Below are 18,612 nucleotides of genomic sequence, written 5' to 3'. Positions count from 1 at the left end.
CTATGACGCAGGGTGGGATAACATCAAAAATTCCCTTGGTCGTTTCTGGCCGCTACTAACAAGCGATGTACACCTGCAGGAGGTACTAGCCCCGAATGTTACCATCACTGCTCGTAGAGGCAAGAACCTACGAGACCTCTTAGCCCCAAGCCATTTGAAAACTGCACCATCTCCGAGAACATGGCTCCAAACCCCCCCCCCCTAGTGGGGACTTTTGGTTGCGGAAGATGCATTTCCTGCAAATTTATAAAAAAAAGATTCTAAGAAAGTAAAAGACAGTCCAGAAAAGGTGGAGTTTAATATAACCTCCTTCTTTAACTGTAATACAGCAGGCATCGTGTACCTCTTAACCTGTGAGTGCAATATGAAATACGTGGGCAAGACATTCCGCCCTTTTAAGAAACGGATCCAGGAGCATATCAGATCTTGTAAGAACTTGACTGATACCCCCATTTCAAGACATATCCGCGAACACCACAATAGCAACCCAAAAGGGCTACGATTCTGCGGTCTAGAATTAGTCAAAAGAAACCCCAGAAGAGGAAATTATGACAAATTTCTTAGACAGAGGGAGTGTTTCTGGATCTATCAACTCAAGACTCTAAGCCCTCTAGGTCTGAATGAAGGGTTTTCCTTTTCCCCCTTCCTCTAACAATGTAAATAATACGTAGAAACTGGAAGTGGTGAATCAATTTCACCAAATATCGTTGCAAATATCTTTGGTTATGTACCTTTATCTATCTCTGTAAATATCCTAAGTTTTTGCAATAATTCCCTGTACCTTTTGGTACTGTTTTCTCATAATGGTGATCCATTTTCACCAAACATCTCTGTAAATATTTGTAAATATTGGATTAAGACGACAAACATATGTGTAAATACTCAATAAAATCTTTGTCTGATTAACAAGCACATAACCTGCTTCATAAAGTAGAAATAAGTAAAGTATTTTTATTATTACTATCATTTTTTACGAAATATGATTATAACTACTATGAAAACAGGAATCTATTGGACAAACTCCTTCTAATAAATCATGATTTTCTGCCATCTAATGCATAATACACCACGGTAGGTGATTACAGCTCATTGCCCATATTTGTTAATATGTACACCTTTAACTCTTTAATAAATACAGCAGTTGGCTCCCCCCCTCCCCCCCCCCTTTTTTTCATTACACTCCAGTACAGTAATTCGTTTTCTTTTCTGTTTGGGGGCACATTAGACACCCCACTGTCCCCCTCTCCTAGACCCATTTTAAGGCTAGGAGACTCTGTTCAGCGTTTCCACAAAGCACAGACTGATTCAGTCTGATACTATCTTCACCTTTATGTTCAGAACAGCCAGGGACACCAGGGGTGAATGTGAACTATCAGGGACACTAGGGGTTAATGCGAGTCACTGCTGGATGCAGCGATCTCGCTCGCTGTTAGATGCCCTTCCCGGACACACTATCCTATGAGACTAGACCGGACGCTAGCTCCTCCCCTCTCTGCTCCGTGGCGGCCTATGATTGGTCGCATGACGTATGAGAGGCGTGGCTAGCCCGTTTAAAGTCCGGCGAGGTCCAGGTATGCCTTTGCTTTTGATAAAGGCGCCACATAGCGCCGAAACGCGCGTTAAGCAAGGACGCCAGATTTAGGCTGCACTAATCTATGATGCCATTTATAGGCTCTTAGTTAGCCGTTTGAAATTATTTTATTTACTTTTTCTTTGCACGTTTGGGGTTTTTCCTCTCATGGGTTTGGGGAATAAGATGGATTACCTAGTCAGTCCATATTTGGTATGATCGATACCTAGCAGATTTACCACCAGATAGGGGAGGTATGAGACAGGAGATTTAGGGATTTTCTACAAGTCTGTTCATCTAAGACGAACCTCTTTAAACTCTAAGCTAACTTAATTTAACTCTCACTTTATAGCCACTTCCCACAAGGGTGGCTACCAAGGTACTACTAACTGGTTGCCCATACTAGCCACTCTGTACAAAGGTGGTCTTTAGGGTATGAGTAGCTGACTGTTATAAGCTTCGGACAGGTATAAGGAACCTGGCACTCCTTTACCAAGAGTTTAATTTAATTTAATTTAATTTAACCATCAATATGTATATATTTTTCTGATTTGGAGTTGCCTTCTTTGCCTGACCATATTATACGTTTTTTTGTCTACTAAATCTACCAGTTAGTTTGTCTACTATTGCCACTGTGGCCATATGTACATGCTTCTCAGTTGTAAGACTGTGCACTCTAGATTAAGAGTTAACTGGGTTATTAACATATTATTAATCTAGGGTTGCCTCCTCGATCTGACCCCACTGCTTGTGGGATAGCATGTTTAAGTATACAGCTTAGACTTGAGGCTCACTATAAGACGTATCTAACTTTGAGATAAAAGCATCGTGTCTCATACACTATCTCAGGGTTGTCCTCACTACTGGCAGCACCTGTTTCCTTTCAGTTGCATTCTACCTATAAGTAGACATCCCGTACTGTCTCTGTCTTCATTACCTTTAGGAGCAACTTTCTACCTGATAACTGGGATTATCCCTATATTACCCAAATTATTTTTATACCTGAAAGCTGCTCTAAACTCTCCTGCAGTTATCTGCCCAATAACATCTAGACTCTATCTACAACCTAGACCCACAGAGGGTAGCACTGTCTTTCCCAGTTTTTATTTTTCATTGATTTTTCGTCTGTTTACCTCTATGTAATGATTTATTAAAGTTTTTTTGTTTTGTTCATATATACTTTTGTATATGGTCTACCATGGCAAATGAGCTATATACCATTTTGTATGGGCACACCTCTGGTTAACGTGGGTTGGAGGCTGGATTCGTCCTCCTCTCCAGCAACCTTTAACTATTGGGGATTTCTTTCTAGAATACGGACTCTCCTATTCCATACAGACAGTAACTACTGGCGCTGTGTTTTTGTTTGTGCAATATTAAATCTTGTTGATATTATAGACCAATCCATTAATCTTGCCTTCACTTATGACATACATTGCCTGCACAGGCTGCCTAAGGGTTGTGGGAATTATCAAGCATCTTCTTGAAGCTCAGAGTACCAGTGCTGTCCTATGTAACTTTATACAAAATTGTTTACATATCTGAAAACACGTGAAATCAGGATTCCAGTGTAATATCATAATCCTCTAAGCAGCTCATCCACAGTCCAGTAACTCCATGTCTTCAGTAAATAAGCCTTACTGTCATGAGGCATAATCCCACCTGGACATGAGATCTCTGTGGGGTGAGAAGGTTAGACAACCAGTGTTTTCACCATTCAAATGCATTACTAATAGAGTTAATACTGTAGCCATATGTTACTGTTCATAATATAAAGTTTTGTATGTTGATGTGGCACATGTAAAGTGCCGAGCCTTAATACATATATACCACGAAGGAAGGGTTTTTAGCCGTTTAAATTGAAAATATAATTATTTTGTGATCAGTAAAGACTATATGGTTTTAATTTTTACCCTTCTCTACTCTGTTGTTGCTGGGCAAACATGATATCACTGAAATGGTTTTCTGGCATGCTGTGGTCCAAACCACTTAAATATTGCTCATTATGTATTGTTTAGCCTATATTTTATTTGTGAATATTTTCTAATTATTGCTGATCTGGGTATTTAGTAGTAATTACTTTACCTCGCTCCCATTGTCGTCCCAGTTTGCAGGGCACTGGAGTTAGGAGTTTTTTCTAAGAGTCTGCTGCTTTTTTTGAAAAAAGTTAACAGGTTATATTCTCTTCTATTACACAACATTAAACATCAGAGCTTAGCTCTAATGCCTACATTATAGGACTTATCCTATATAGACTAATCTAGGAGAGCTAAAGGAAATTCTTGCTTAGGAACATCTGGATTTCTGGCCTTAGCAGAGGTCGGAGTGGTGCCTGGCAGATCCCAGGTAAGAAGTCAAAGCATTCAAAAATGGTTTGACTGCCTACATCGGGGGTGGCAGTGCACTCCTGGCAATATAATACCTGCAACAAGCTGAGTCTGTATACAGGGCTGTCCTTAATTTTAATAAGGCCCCGGGGCAAGATTATGCTCATGGGCCCCTCACACCTCCTGACTCCATCACCGCTCCCACCCCACTCCTCCCAGCATGCACCTACATTGCCCTTCTCTGAAAAGAATGGCTGGCTAGGGGCTGTAATGGGGGAATAGGCACAGTAGTGGAAAAAAGGGATATAGTGGGGGGATGTAGCAAGTAGGGATGTGCATGGGGAAAATTTTCAGTTTGGTTCGGCATTCCAAAATTCAGGACTTTGGTAATTCGGAACTTCGGCACTTTGGTTCGGTTCAGCACTTCGACACTTCGGAACTTTGGCACTTCAGCATTTTGGGACTTTGTGACTTCTCTTGCAGCCGCTTAGTAGATAACTCCCTAATTCCCATGGTATTAGGGAGTTATCTACCAAAAGGCTGAAAGACCTAAATTTCTAAAAATTACTTAGCATTAGTAAATTTTGCACCTACTCGCTATACCGTGAGTAGGGGCATGTCTATTAAACAGTAAGCAGCCTGTGAGCAGCCTCATAACAACACTATGATTGGTTAATTTAAAGTAATAAATCAGAGAGTTATGAGTCAAATTACACAGCGTGGGAAAATTCCAAAGAACTTGACTTTGACACAGAGCACTCTGATTGGCTGGATTTCAAGTAACCAATCAGAGTGCTGTGACAGGTAAATGTAGAGACTTACCTGTCAGTCCCTTCATTTACCTGTCAGAGCACTCTGATTGGATGGCTTAAACCAACCAACCAGAGTGCTCTGAGCCTAATTGCAGGGCAGGGCAAGGCTTTGTAAGTTTTCCCCCGCCCTGCAGAGCTCAGTCTGCGCAGAGCCCTCCATGGGTGAACATGGATTTTTATTTGGCCTTTTTTGGGGCTGAAAAAAGAAGATGTTAGAAATAAGAAGACATCAAATGGTAAGTTTTTTTTTTCAGGTACCTAGTTAATGGTCCCCCTCACTATTTTTAGGGTGAGGGGGGTAGGTAGGGGTCAAGTATTTTTTTGGGTAGGGGGGTGACTAGGGGTTTGGGGACCCCTAGTCACCTCTGGGGGTTATATTTTTATTTACAATATTTACAATATTATTCTAATTTAGGGCCCCCACCCACCGTTTAGGGATGGGGGCCAGGGTGGAGGACAATAGGTTCCCCCCCTTATTGGTATTTAGAGCCCCCACCCACTGCTCAGGGGTGGGGGCCGGAGGGAGGACTATAGGTCCCCCCCCTTATTTTAACTTAAGGCCCCCACCCACCGCTCAGGGGTGGGGGCTGGGGGGAGGACATCAGTAGGTCCCCCCTTCAGGTTAGAAGCCCCACTCGCATGGCACGGGTGGAGGCTTGGGAGTGGGGACATGTGGGGTTTTTGTTAATTGTTTACTAGACATGCCCCTAGTCGCGGTATAGCAAGTAGGGGCATAATTTACTAATACTAAGTAATCTTTACTTAGTATTAGTAAATTTGGCTGAAAGACCAATTGTGGTCTTTCATCCTTTTAGTAGATAGCTCCCTAATACCGTGGGAATTAGGGTGTTATCTACTTATTAATTCCTGTCATTCCATTGACTGGCTAAATCAGTGTGTGCAAAATCTATAGAATTATAAGTGGTATATACACACTTATTTTTATTTATTTATTTGCTGGAGTTTGGGGTTCTGGCTGTCTGGGGGAATAGGGGCTATAGGAGAAGAGGGTCTGTAGTGAGGGAATAAGCGCTGTAATGAAATGACAGGGGCTGTAGTGAGTAATATGATTTATATAGTGCGGGGTAGGGGCTGTAATATGGGGGAATAAGGGCTGTATTTTGTAATGGGGGATAGGGGCTGTAGTGTGGGTTTAGAGAGCTTGTAGTGGGGGATAGGGGCTGTAGTTAGGGAATATGGGCTTTAATGGTGTAGGGAATGTAGTATGGAAGTTGGGGGGGTTAAAGACTGTAACAAGGGATTAGGGTTATAATACGGGAATGGGGCTCTAGTGGGGAGATAGGAGCTTTAGTTCGGGGCTAGGGGCTGTCAAGGGGGATGGAGAACATCAGCTTTTTTGTGCAGATTTCATTAGAACTTTAAACTTTTAAAAATAAACCCTGTTATTTCCCCTGGTGGTCCATCCAATGTTGAGAGTCAGTCCTGTTATGTCCTGGTTTGATTAGCTCAGTGGAGCTAAGCTCAAAGTCAGACAATTGCCCAATGCATCTGCTGGCAAAGAGCTGCATTGGAAGTCTGTGATTGGACAAGTCTGGGTTGGGGTAGAAAAAGAGGACCTATTAATTAATTAGACATCCATTTAGACATCCATTCACCCAGTAACCAGACAAAATATAGTTCTGGGAGTCAACTGATTTATTTCAGGCCACACACGGTTTTTATGCACAGTTCCCTACATGGGGTCTCCGACACAATAATGCAGGGTTTTCATTCCCAAGATCCTTTGTGCCTGAGAGATAATTGCGTGAGAAAAACATATAATTCAATTATCTATCAGGTACAAAAAAAAACACAACACAAAATATACAGTACCCCAAAAGTGCCCCTACCATAACTAGGAACCCCACAAAAGTTATATCCCCGGAGAGCCCTGATTTTGAGTGTATAATATATTCAAATATCACTCAGATCGGTTTGGTGAAACGGGAATGCCATTGAGATAAAGTTTTGACTGGTCGGACATGAGTAACTAGCCCAATACAGCTCCAGGGGAATAGATCCCCCGGCCGGTCTCTGTTCAGGGGTTCCTGTGCAAACACCGTGCAAGGGATTGTCTTAATTTTAGGGCATGAATGCTCCCCCTGTTCGGCAATTCATATCTTCCGAACGTTGTTCGCATAGTTGGTCGGGAAGTAGAATGGGCAGCGGTTCTAATCTTTACCAGGGGTCATGTGAGTAGCTAGCTGAAAAGAGTTCCAGGCACTCGGCGACCAAGTGCCATTGCCCATGGTTAGGAGACAGAATGGCTGCCATTCTTTTGTCAACCACGTGCATTCAGTTATACGAAATGGCCACCCTGGGGTAGCATTCATTAATTACTTCCCTTGTGGTTTCGCATTTAAGTTGCTGGTGTGAACATTCTAATGGGGTTCAGGGGTGGTCCTCGTTTGGTAGACAAATGGAGGAGGTTCGTATACAAAACCTCCCGCACAGAAAAGGGAAAAACATGCGAAATGGGGCAAAACACACAAAATTGGCAGTAGGTTCTGCCACAGTGTCCTTACAAAAGTATGCACACATTCACAGCACTGAATGACCTGCTTTTATTTCACAACCTGGCTCCATTCAAAATAAAATACAAACCGGGAGTGATATTGTTACTTTATGCCTCCTTGGGGGTCATCTCCTTTTAATGCAGGTTGCTTTGTAGTTCAAATCATTCAATACTGTCCGTGGCTGAGCTGTGTGCATACCTTTGATAAGGAAGTATTTTATATAGTGAGGGGGTGGGGCTGAAGAGGTAGGCTTATGCTGTGACATTCTACAAAATATTTATTTAATTTATGTAAAAATTATAAAGATTTGAGAATACAAGAAATACAGCATATTGGTGAAGTTTTAACCTATCACATACATAAGTAGTAAAGTAGTATTGATGCTCGGAGTGTCTCTTTAAGAATAAATATACCAGAGGTTGTAAATAGTCACGATTCTGCTGAGGATAAAACTGACACATATAGGTACCCAGAGGATAAAAATACATACAGGTAGCCAGAGCTTCTTCTCAAAAACAATGTAGAAGAGTAATCACTGCCTTTCTCACATTTCTCACAGCGTGAATAACATTGTTAGTAATGGGTAAAAAAACTAGCTTAGTACTGTAAAAACATAGTTCGGCGAGGACTACCATGGACTGGTATTACTGCGAGTGGATTGACATAGCTGGGAGAAGCATCTGCTATAATATACCTCACTCTCAACCCATAGTTTATTAGCTCAGACAACTGTGACCAGTGTAGAAAATTGGCACCTATATCCATGGATAAGTCAAGAAATCTGAACCCGAGAGAGAATATAGTCAACTGTCATCATGTACACTCCCACCACAAACATGCTGGAAACTCGAGATTTCGTCCTGAGAGTTTTATGCACGTTTTATTTGGACGCTCAGACTATTAACCTGTCCAGACTATTATGTGTATGCCCAAGGTATGCTTGAGAAACTTTTACTGAACTTTTACTGAAATGCAGTCATCACAAAAGGTCTAGGTCACTAGACTTTGCGAGGTCTTAGGCGAAACTCAAAAACAGAGGCCCCCACTAACATCATTAGCGGGGGAAAAATAAGGGTTGCATTGTGTGTATAAGGAGCTGTAGATATATTGAATGGTGGGCTTGCAGCGTTGGATATAGAAAGCCAGTCTCTGTATTCATTCTTGAAAGACTTGCATTGTTGCCGCTCCCAGGATGGGAGGGGTAGGGACAGGTAAGATTTGCTTACCTGAACCTGTCCCTCATGGGCTCCACCATTTTCCTTCTGATGGTCCCTTTCTGCTCCTGGTCCCCTTCTGCAAATGTGACAAAATATCAAAATATTCTATGTCTTCAACAGAGCACCCAATACTGCAAATTTGCAGATGAACTTACAGACTACGCTACCAAATGCATACTTGCTACCCCAATTATGAACGGAAAAGATGTTGTTGCTGTTATAATGGCTTTAAATAAGCTGGATGGTCCATATTTTACTCAATATGATGAAGATGTAAGTATACCCATATACTACAAAATTAATTATTATTGTTATTATTTATTATTTTATTTGGAATGTACTAATGTTTTCATAACACTCTACTGACCTCAAATATACCAAAACACTGAGAAAGGTTATCAGATATGTGATATATGAGTGCAGATGGTAACCCAGCAAAAAGCAAGAAGCCATTAGCAATGTGTACTTAGACAAAAATTGATTTTGTCCAATATAAACACGTGTGTATGGTCATTTTAAATGTAGGAGGCGTCTCTCAGCAACACTAATACATTAAACAATTACAGAATACAGTAACAATTACAAACAATTTCTAGCAGTGGTGCCAGAGAGGCATTAAAACTGAGAGGAGGTATATGCTTAGAATTTCCTGTACATGCACATACGCTTTTGAGGTGCGGACGAGCCCTCAAGGTCCCACTCATTTGCATCCTATACACTGGCTGTGTCAGAACAACATTACATATAAAGCAGATTAAAAGAAATTGTTTATTTTACTGGAAATAAAAATAAAAATGCACAACTCATATATAAGTTTCTGTTAGCTATAGAATTGTTCAATAATGCTAGAAGAGTTTCACTATAAATGTATATATGTTCTTTTATTTACAGATTGCTTGTGTGTTTAGGATTCTTGCTACTCTAAATATAGAAGAGTTAAATGTGAACAGAGAAGTGTTTATTATGTGATAATATATCTTTTATAGCTGTCTGATTTACTGTCTTTCAACATTTTCCAGGTGTTTTTGAAATATTTGAATTTTGCCTCCTTAAATCTGAAAATTTACCATTTAAGTTACCTACATAACTGTGAAACGCGACGTGGCCAGGTAAAATATATTTTTCTATAAACTATTTTGTTTTCTATAGTTAACAATTTATATGGTCTAGGAACCAGAAATAATATAGAATAATCTGTCCAGACAGCCATTAATAATGACCCTAAGTAATGGGCTATACGTTGATTGATTCTCAGTATAATGGTATGTGGTACCATGATATTTATGGGAATATGGAGAAAGAATGGGATGTAAAGTAAGGTGCATTTGTCCTAAATCCAGACATTTCCACAGTGATACATAATACATAACATAATAATACACTGCTCAAAAAAATAAAGGGAACACTTAAACAACACAATGTAACTCCAAGTCAATCACACTTCTGTGAAATCAAACTGTCCACTTAAGAAGCAACACTGAGTGACAATCAATTTCACATGCTGTTGTGCAAATGGGATAGACAACAGGTGAAAGTTATAGGCAATTAGCAAGACACCCCCAATAAAGGAGTGGTTCTGCAGGTGGTGACCACAGACCACTTCTCGGTTCCTATGCTTCCTGGCTGATGTTTTGGTCACTTTTGAATGCTGGCAGTGCTTTCACTCTAATGATAGCATGAGACGGAGTCTACAACCCACACAAGTGGCTCAGGTAGTGCAGCTCATCCAGGATGGCACATCAATGCGAGCTGTGGCAAGAAGGTTTGCTGTGTCTGTCAGCGTAGTGTCCAGAGCATGGAGGCGCTACCAGGAGACAGGCCAGTACTTCAGGAGACGTGGAGGAGGCCGTAGGAGGGCAACAACCAGCAGCAGGACCGCTACCTCCGCCTTTGGCGGAACAGGAGGAGCACTGCCAGAGCCCTGCAAGATGACCTCCAGTAGGCCACAAATGTGCATGTGTCTGCTCAAATGGTCAGAAACAGACTCCGTGAGGGTGGTATGAGGGCCCGACGTCCACAGGTGTGGGTTGTGCTTACAGCCCAAAACCGTGCAGGACATTTGGCATTTGCCAGAGAACACCAAGATTGGCAAATTTGCCACTGGCACCCTCTGCTCTTCACAGATAAAAGCAGGTTTACACTGAGCACATGTGACAGACGTGACAGAGTCTGGAGATGCCGTGGAGAACATTCTGCTGCCTGCAACATCCTCCAGCATGACCAGTTGGCAGTGGGTCAGTAATGGTGTAGGGTGGCATTTCTTTGGGGGCCCCACAGCCCTCCATGTGCTCGCCAGAGGTAACCTGACTGCCATTAGGTACCGAGATGAGATCCTCAGACCCCTTGTGAGACCATATGCTGGTGCGGTTGGCCCTGGGTTCCTCCTAATGCAGGACAATGCTAGACCTCATGTGGCTGGAGTGTGTCAGCAGTTCCTGCAAGATGAAGGCATTGATGCTATGGACTGGCCCGCCCATTCCCCAGACTTGAATCCAATTGAGCACATCTGGGACATCATGTCTCGCTCCATCCACCAACGTCACGTTGCACCACAGACTGTCCAGGAGTTGGCAGTTGCTTTAGTCCAGGTCTGGGAGGAGATCCCTCAGGAGACCATCCGCCACCTCATCAGGAGCATGCCCAGACATTGTAGGGAGGTCATACAGGCACGTGGAGGCCACCCACACTACTGAGCCTCATTTTGACTTGTTTTAAGGACATTACATCAAAGTTGGATCAGCCTGTAGTGTGTTTTTCACTTTAATTTTGAGTGTGACTGCAAATCCAGACCTCAATGGGTTGAAAAATTTGATTTCCATTTTTTAATTTTTGTGTGATTTTGTTGTCAGCACATTCAACTATGCAAAGAACAAAGTATTTCAGAATAATATTTAATTCATTCAGATCTAGGATGTGTTATTTTTGTGTTCCCTATTTTTTTTGAGCAGTGTACAATGCCTGCAATGGGGGTTACTAGCAAAGATTATTCTATAGAACAGATTGTAGAATCAGCCCTTCTACATTCACACAGATGCAAGGTTTGGGAATTTCATAATTAAATTTGATAGGAATATTGCTACATTTTTCTAAAATGTGGCCTGTTGGGGTTGTACGAGGATGGGTTAGAGAACCACTGAAATACATTATACTATAGCAATGTAAAAACATGGTAGAGTAGTGTATAAGACTATAATCGATTCAATAGTATACATGTCTGTTTCGCTTTTTCTTTTTATTGTTAGTTCTACAGAATGCTCTGCAAATGTTTTATTGTCAATAATGCAAACCATAACAAAAACCATAATAAATTACTAAAAAAAGACTTCATATTATAATCTATACTAGTGTAATAGAAGATCAGATTCTATTAGCAATACCTGATTTCGTTGTATACCATAGTCCAGTACTACGAGCATTGGACACAATAGACTATATGGCCATAGTTTAATATGTTTTCTTTAGAATAACATTGTCTTGTAAGCCACATTATGGTATGGCAAGAAATTGCTTAACACATTACCTCTTCCATTATCTAGGTATTGTTATGGTCAGCAAACAAAGTATTTGAAGAGCTCACAGACATTGAACGACAATTCCACAAAGCCTTCTATACTGTGAGAGGCTATTTAAACTGTGACAGATATTCTGTCGGCCTTTTAGATATGACAAAAGAAAAGGTACTGTATGAATTACATCATTTATTTGATTCTTGTATACCATATATGTCTCTCTCTCTCTCTGTCTCTCTCTCTCTGTCTTTCTGTCTGTCTCTCTCCCTCTCTATCAATCTATCTATTTCAATATTTCAGAAAAATCTATATATATATACAAAATCTATAAAAGTGTCAAGGGTGAACAGTAGCGTGTTGAGCAATCAGTTTAACAAATCAGATCAATCTGACTTTACATATTGAATTCCATTTCCCAGTGCTATAAAGATGACAAACAGTTCAAGCATAGGTGAGCCTGACCATGCTGTCAAACTTTCCACAGCAGTTTTAATTATCCATCAACCTGTCAATTATGGAAGGATTATGTATTAATGCACGTTGCATTGTTTACAGTTGAAACCTTGAAATAGAGCCTGCCGTGAGATTGACAACCAAATGATTGATTTTATATATGCTTTTTAAAGACATTTTGCAGATTTCAGTGTAGAGTTATATGGAAAATATGTACTTATTAAGCTGTAATAATGGATTCTGTTTTCAGGAATTCTTTGACATGTGGCCAGTTTTAATGGGGGAGGTTCCTCCCTATTCAGGACCTCGGACTCCAGATGGAAGGGTATGTTAACTATTATTGTTATTATTATAAATAATAATAATTCTGAATTTCTAGTATTTCTAACAGGCTATTTTACTCATACTAAGGATAACTGTTTTGCAAAACAAAATAAATGTACAAAATATATAAAATGTCATATGTCATTTGACCTCCTATTTGTATTCTTTTTAGGAAATAGTATTTTACAAGGTCATTGATTACATACTACACGGAAAAGAAGATATTAAAGTTATACCGTGAGTATATCAATTATTGATAGATTAATCTGTTTTTTATTCTCTATTTCCGCTGTGTGTGCATATAAATATATATATGATATATATATATATAGATATATAGATATATAGAATATACAGAAAAAAGGCTTGCACTCACGGTCTGTCTCATGGTAAAAAATTCCTCTTTATTCCAGTATCTTTAAAACATGATTCAATTCATCAACGTTTCAGCCATCTATTGTGGCTTTCATCAGGATCAGTTTAGCACACATGTGCTAAACTGATCCTGATGAAAGCCACAATAGATGGCTGAAACGTTGATGAATTGAATCATGTTTTAAAGATACTGGAATAAAGAGGAATTTTTTACCATGAGACAGACCGCGAGTGCAAGCCTTTTTTCTGTATATTCTACAATATTTTTGGCTATGGTTGTATGCACCCGGCATTTTTGCTAATCTTTGAAAGTGTGTGTGCAGGGTACCAGTGGCATATTATATATATATATAAATGTATTTTTTTCTATATGTCCGTGTCAGTCAAGATATCTCTTTGACTATCTATTTATACTAATCTTATTGTACAAGGCCATATGATTCAATAGTAAAAATAAATCTCATCTTACATCTGCATTCATATACATCACATATGCTCTGCATTCTGTGTACACTGATTTTCACAGTTTTAAGTTTCTACATTTTACATATTTTTTATTTTTGTGCTTTCCAAGGAATCCACCAGCTGATCACTGGGCTCTAATCTCTGGTCTCCCATCTTATGTGGCAGAAAGCGGCTTTGTAAGTAGATTATTGTAAAAAGAGGTTCTCTTTGTTGCAAATCAATAAAAAAAAGCAAATTGAAAAAAGATTGAGGGTATAAGAAAGACTAATTTTGCACAACACCTGCATGCTAATTGTCGAGGCGCAAAAATATTACCTTTTACACGCATTACAAATTCAATAGATTCAATTGAGTATCGCATGAATCCAAGTTTCCATGAAAACATTCATACTGATTTTTATATAATTAGTGAAAAATAAGGAAAAACATTACAAGGGGAACAAGAACAGAAAGTCTCATGTGCCAAACAGAAATGGCAGTGTATTGCAATGCTCGTCATTATATATATGATCATCCACCTGTTTATAAAGTGAAATTATGACAGGCATATATAGGCACAACTGTGTAATATGTTTCCAAAATGGTTTAAGAGATTAAGTGGTTTTATTGTTCTTTTTATGGCAGTTCATAAAAATGCAGATTTCTATGAAAAATCAGCACTTTTACACCCCACTGGCTGTTAAAACCTCCAGGGAGGTTTCTTCCAGCTAACATTGGGTCCTCTACTTGAGCGCACCTGCCTCCACCATACACCTCCTCTCCAACATTAGATTATAGCAGCATTCTTTTTAGATCTACACCCATCTGCATGAAAAAAAAAAACACATGCATTTATTCATTGGAGGTATATCTAGTAAATGGTTTATTTTTTGTCATTTTCTTCTTTCGAGTAGTTAACTATTTATTGCTAGCTAATCCACAACAAATTATTCTGCTAAATTTCTCATCTGCCCTCTCTCCTTCCCTCTGCACAATATTATAGCACCAGCAAGAGCATCAGGAGCATAGTCAAACTATAACAATTTTTTTTTAAAGAATCAATGGATATATTTCATGAGCATGGGCCTGTAGCTGCAACTCAGATAGTCCCTTTTGTTAATCTGGCCCTGAAGAAGATTATTATTGTACATGGAAATATAAAGATGTAGTACATAGTACGTTGCAGTCATTTTGTGAGGATATTTATGAAATAATAAATATAAAAAATATTATTTAATAAAAATTATCCAAAATTAATGTAATAATTTTTATTAATATAAAAAAATTATATTTTTGGCACTGTTTCCCCTTGATTGATTTGAAGCGAAGAGTTACCAACTACTTTAATTCTTAGAGACCCTGTAGTGTGTTTATTAGAGGATTTGTATTTCACACATTAATCACAACCAATTATAAAAATATAATTTATTGCGCTAAATAATTCATGATAATATTTAATATGCATGATAATAATCAGTGAATATTTAGGTATAATAATAGTACAAAATATGGCAATAATTATGGCTACAATAACCACAACAAAGATAATTTCTAAATCACTTAAGGATGATAAGATTGTTAGTCTACCTAGAAATCCACACTAGGGGTCGGTATCCTTAGCAGATATTGGTACAAGTTTTCAAGACACATGAATAATCAAATACCTGATTAGGAACAGTAACCAGCAACATGAAGTGAGATTAATTTCCAAAGGAGTCACATGCAAAAGTTACAGATAATTCTTCTAGAATTAAATCAACTGTTATCTTTATAGATAGAGATTTCAGCCATGTATGGTGGGATGAGACACATGACTGGGCAGTTAACGTAAATGGATGCACGTTATTTAGGAAGGATAGGAAAAACAAGAGGGGTGGTGGGGTGTGTTTGTATGTCAACCATGAGTTAAAGTCAAATCTTAGGCATGTGGAGTGTGACGAGGAAAATATGGAATCTTTATGGGTAGATATCTGCTTGGGGCAAACAAAGGGACATCAATTATTGGTTGGGATATGTTATAATATGTAAATACTTTGGACTCTATGTGTAAGAGATGTCTTCTCTCAAATTAGTGTTTACATAGTCCCAATTACACCGTTTTTTTCTGGCAGTGAATAGAATGTAGAAAGGAAAATAAATGTGTCTGTGTTTTTACACTTTTTGTTACAAAAAGGAGTCATATCTGCTAAGTAGAGACTTACAGCATCATTTAATTTCAATTCCACAATACCTCTGACAAATTGCTTAATGCAAAAATAAACACCAGTCACATAAAGTACTTTGACCATATACACAGTTATGTGCATATGTAAGCACTGATCACATATACAGCTTTGTTCAAAATATATATTATTTGCATACACTTCTATTTTAAGAGAAAAAAAGTACCATATGAATTACATATTTCATTTGTCATATCCAATGTGAGAATATACAAGAGGAGGCAAAAAAGGGGAGAAAATAGAAGAATTAAATGGTGGAAATGCTGTAAAAATGTTAGTTTAGCAAAGAGATAAGTATGTCAGATTAATAATGACATAAGGAACAATTGGCGTATACAGTAGGATGTCCCTGGATGGATTCATCTTTTAAGCCAGGCTATGTAGTTACAAAGTAATTGAGGAGTAAGAAAGAAAATCCCTAAAAAAGAAAGAAAGTAAATCAACATGCCGTTTTGAAAAGTGAGAACAGTTATTGATAATATTTGAAATCTATATATGTACATATATATTTGACAAAACATTTCTAATGCTTACTGGGTACTGACTCTGGAATTGATTGCTTTCATTTTTAAATATATCTCTATATATGTCATATGTTTCAGATTTGCAACATCATGAATGCAGCTGCTGACGAAATGTTCAAGTTTCAGGTGAGGATAAAACAATTCAACTAAAAAAAAAAAAAGGAAATTCCTTCTCTTCAAAATCTGTAGTTTTTAAACACTGTTTCACAACATAATAGCAAAGTCACATAAAGAAAAAGATGAAAAACACAAATAGAACCCTAGGCAAAATCTAGGACACCTGAAAGCTTTTATTTGCTTCTTTTTCTTAAGTCATCCTTTCTACATATAAAATGACCTCAGTCCTCACTTTACAACAACTACCCATTTACATTGTCCCATGCATTCCTAGATTGCTCACATTCAACACACTAGGCAAAAACTAAAACTGATCATATTCATTCCTCCGAACATCTTGTTTTCCAGAGAGAACCTCTAGATGAAAGTGGTTGGGTTATTAAGAATGTCTTATCAATGCCAATAGTCAACAAGAAAGAAGAAATAGTTGGTGTGGCCACTTTTTACAACAGAAAAGATGGAAAACCCTTTGATGAACAGGATGAAACACTTATGGAAGTAAGAATATTCTAGCCAATATACAAATATCATATTAAATTATAACCAAATGATCAAAATATTTGAAAATAATCTAAATATTTATTTAAAGCAGTTTATTGCAAAAAAAAATAAAAATGGATACCTTTTGGCCCTCTGCGATATATATATTTGTATGTAATTTTGCGCATTGTAATTTTGTTATTGCTTTTTTTTATTAGATTATGAAAAGTTGAACATGACCAAAATAAATATTCAAAATTCTGAAGTTTATTTATTTATTTAATTTCTAGTCCTTGACGCAGTTCCTTGGTTGGTCAGTGTTGAACACCGACACCTATGATAAAATGAACAAAATTGAGAACCGTAAGGATATTGCTCAGGATATGATCATGTACCATGTGAAGTGCAACAAGGAGGAAATGCAAGACATTGTGGTACTTTTAGCACTGCTGTTCTTTTTTTATGTTATCCTTTTTGTCTGTATCTTTTATTTAAAGAAATATGATGTCATATTTCCCTGTCTAATGCCTTAATGATGTAACACTGCATTTTAACTTTGAGCAAACACAATTGTTTATGTAATTGCATCTGTACTCCTTATATTGAATTTATATTGAAATGTTTGCATATGCATTGTTTTATTAAAATTCCTACATATATAGTCGTTTAATATGAGATTTAGAGCACGAGCATCATATTGGTCTCTGAACAAAATGCTTGACCGTGAAATCACGAGAAGCCTCTGATAGCGTCATTACTGGTTGTCTATCTTGAGAAAACAAAAAGTGGGTATTAATGGGGGTTGAGATGCAGGAAAAAAATGTGTAGGAAACAGAAATAAAAAGGAAGGGAAATTAAAAGAAATAAGATGAATGAAATAAGGAGAGAAAGAAAAAGAATGAAGAAAAATGGAGTCTACCAAATTTGTAAGTCAGGACTCAATGTATACACTAAATCCATTCAAATGAAAATATAAGGTATGCCAATCAGAAAATGTGTTCTATCATCAACTACACTATGTATTCAAATAATTGTTATGTAAAGAGGAGTAAAATAATCAAAACAGAGGCTTTACTCAAAAATAAAACTGCTCAGTCAATCATGTCCTAAGACAAATTTTATAAATGTTACTGTAAAAAATGTATGTTTAAATCAGCCCTATACATAAACAGCTTAAAGGGACACAATATGCAGTATGTATTTGTAGACTATGCAAAAAAAAAAAAATGCAGCAGATTTTAGTTTTTTTAAATATGTAAATGAAAAAAATAAACTTACAATGAGAAGCAAGATACATATATACTCATACATCTCTATATAGAGGCATGTAAAGTGAGACATTGGTGAGTGGGCCTAAAGAGGATGGACCAGGATTGTAACCTGAGAAGGTGATGGAAACTTGGTGGGCCTACCCCATCCAAAGTAGGGACATTCTAGTCTTGTTTGAATGCATGCCAGGTTGACTGCCAATCATCCCAGCTTGCCCCGTTAAGAGTGGTCCATGATATAAGTGGGCCTTGTGGTCGTAGGGTAGCCAAGCATGTTTAATGTGTCCTTGCAATACACTTTCCGGGTTAATTTTTCTGGTGCCCATGAAAGTGGGATACCAGGGAACAAACCCAGGATCCCAAAATTGAAACCATCTTGTTGGATTCAGGAAGTTGGCAAGCCTGCTTAACTATCATTCAGTTCCAATCTCTGTTCACAGTTATGTGAACTAGG

General features: G+C 38.2%; 1 protein-coding gene across 1 annotated transcript in view; it reads left to right on the top strand.

The window, feature by feature from the left end:
- The window catches only part of PDE6B (phosphodiesterase 6B), an 87,297-nt gene that overhangs the window by 17,914 nt on the left and 50,771 nt on the right, over positions 1-18,612 (top strand). Inside the window, exons 2-10 of the mRNA XM_063458712.1 lie at positions 8,563-8,715; positions 9,462-9,551; positions 11,979-12,119; positions 12,655-12,729; positions 12,901-12,965; positions 13,678-13,744; positions 16,372-16,419; positions 16,759-16,908; positions 17,181-17,324. Coding sequence (XP_063314782.1) covers positions 8,563-8,715; positions 9,462-9,551; positions 11,979-12,119; positions 12,655-12,729; positions 12,901-12,965; positions 13,678-13,744; positions 16,372-16,419; positions 16,759-16,908; positions 17,181-17,324 — 933 coding nt within the window. The remainder of the gene's footprint in view (positions 1-8,562; positions 8,716-9,461; positions 9,552-11,978; positions 12,120-12,654; positions 12,730-12,900; positions 12,966-13,677; positions 13,745-16,371; positions 16,420-16,758; positions 16,909-17,180; positions 17,325-18,612) is intronic.

Source organism: Pelobates fuscus, chromosome 6 (genome assembly GCF_036172605.1).
Source record: "Pelobates fuscus isolate aPelFus1 chromosome 6, aPelFus1.pri, whole genome shotgun sequence".
Lineage (NCBI taxonomy): Eukaryota > Metazoa > Chordata > Amphibia > Anura > Pelobatidae > Pelobates > Pelobates fuscus.
This window is presented reverse-complemented; position numbering and strand designations above follow the sequence as displayed.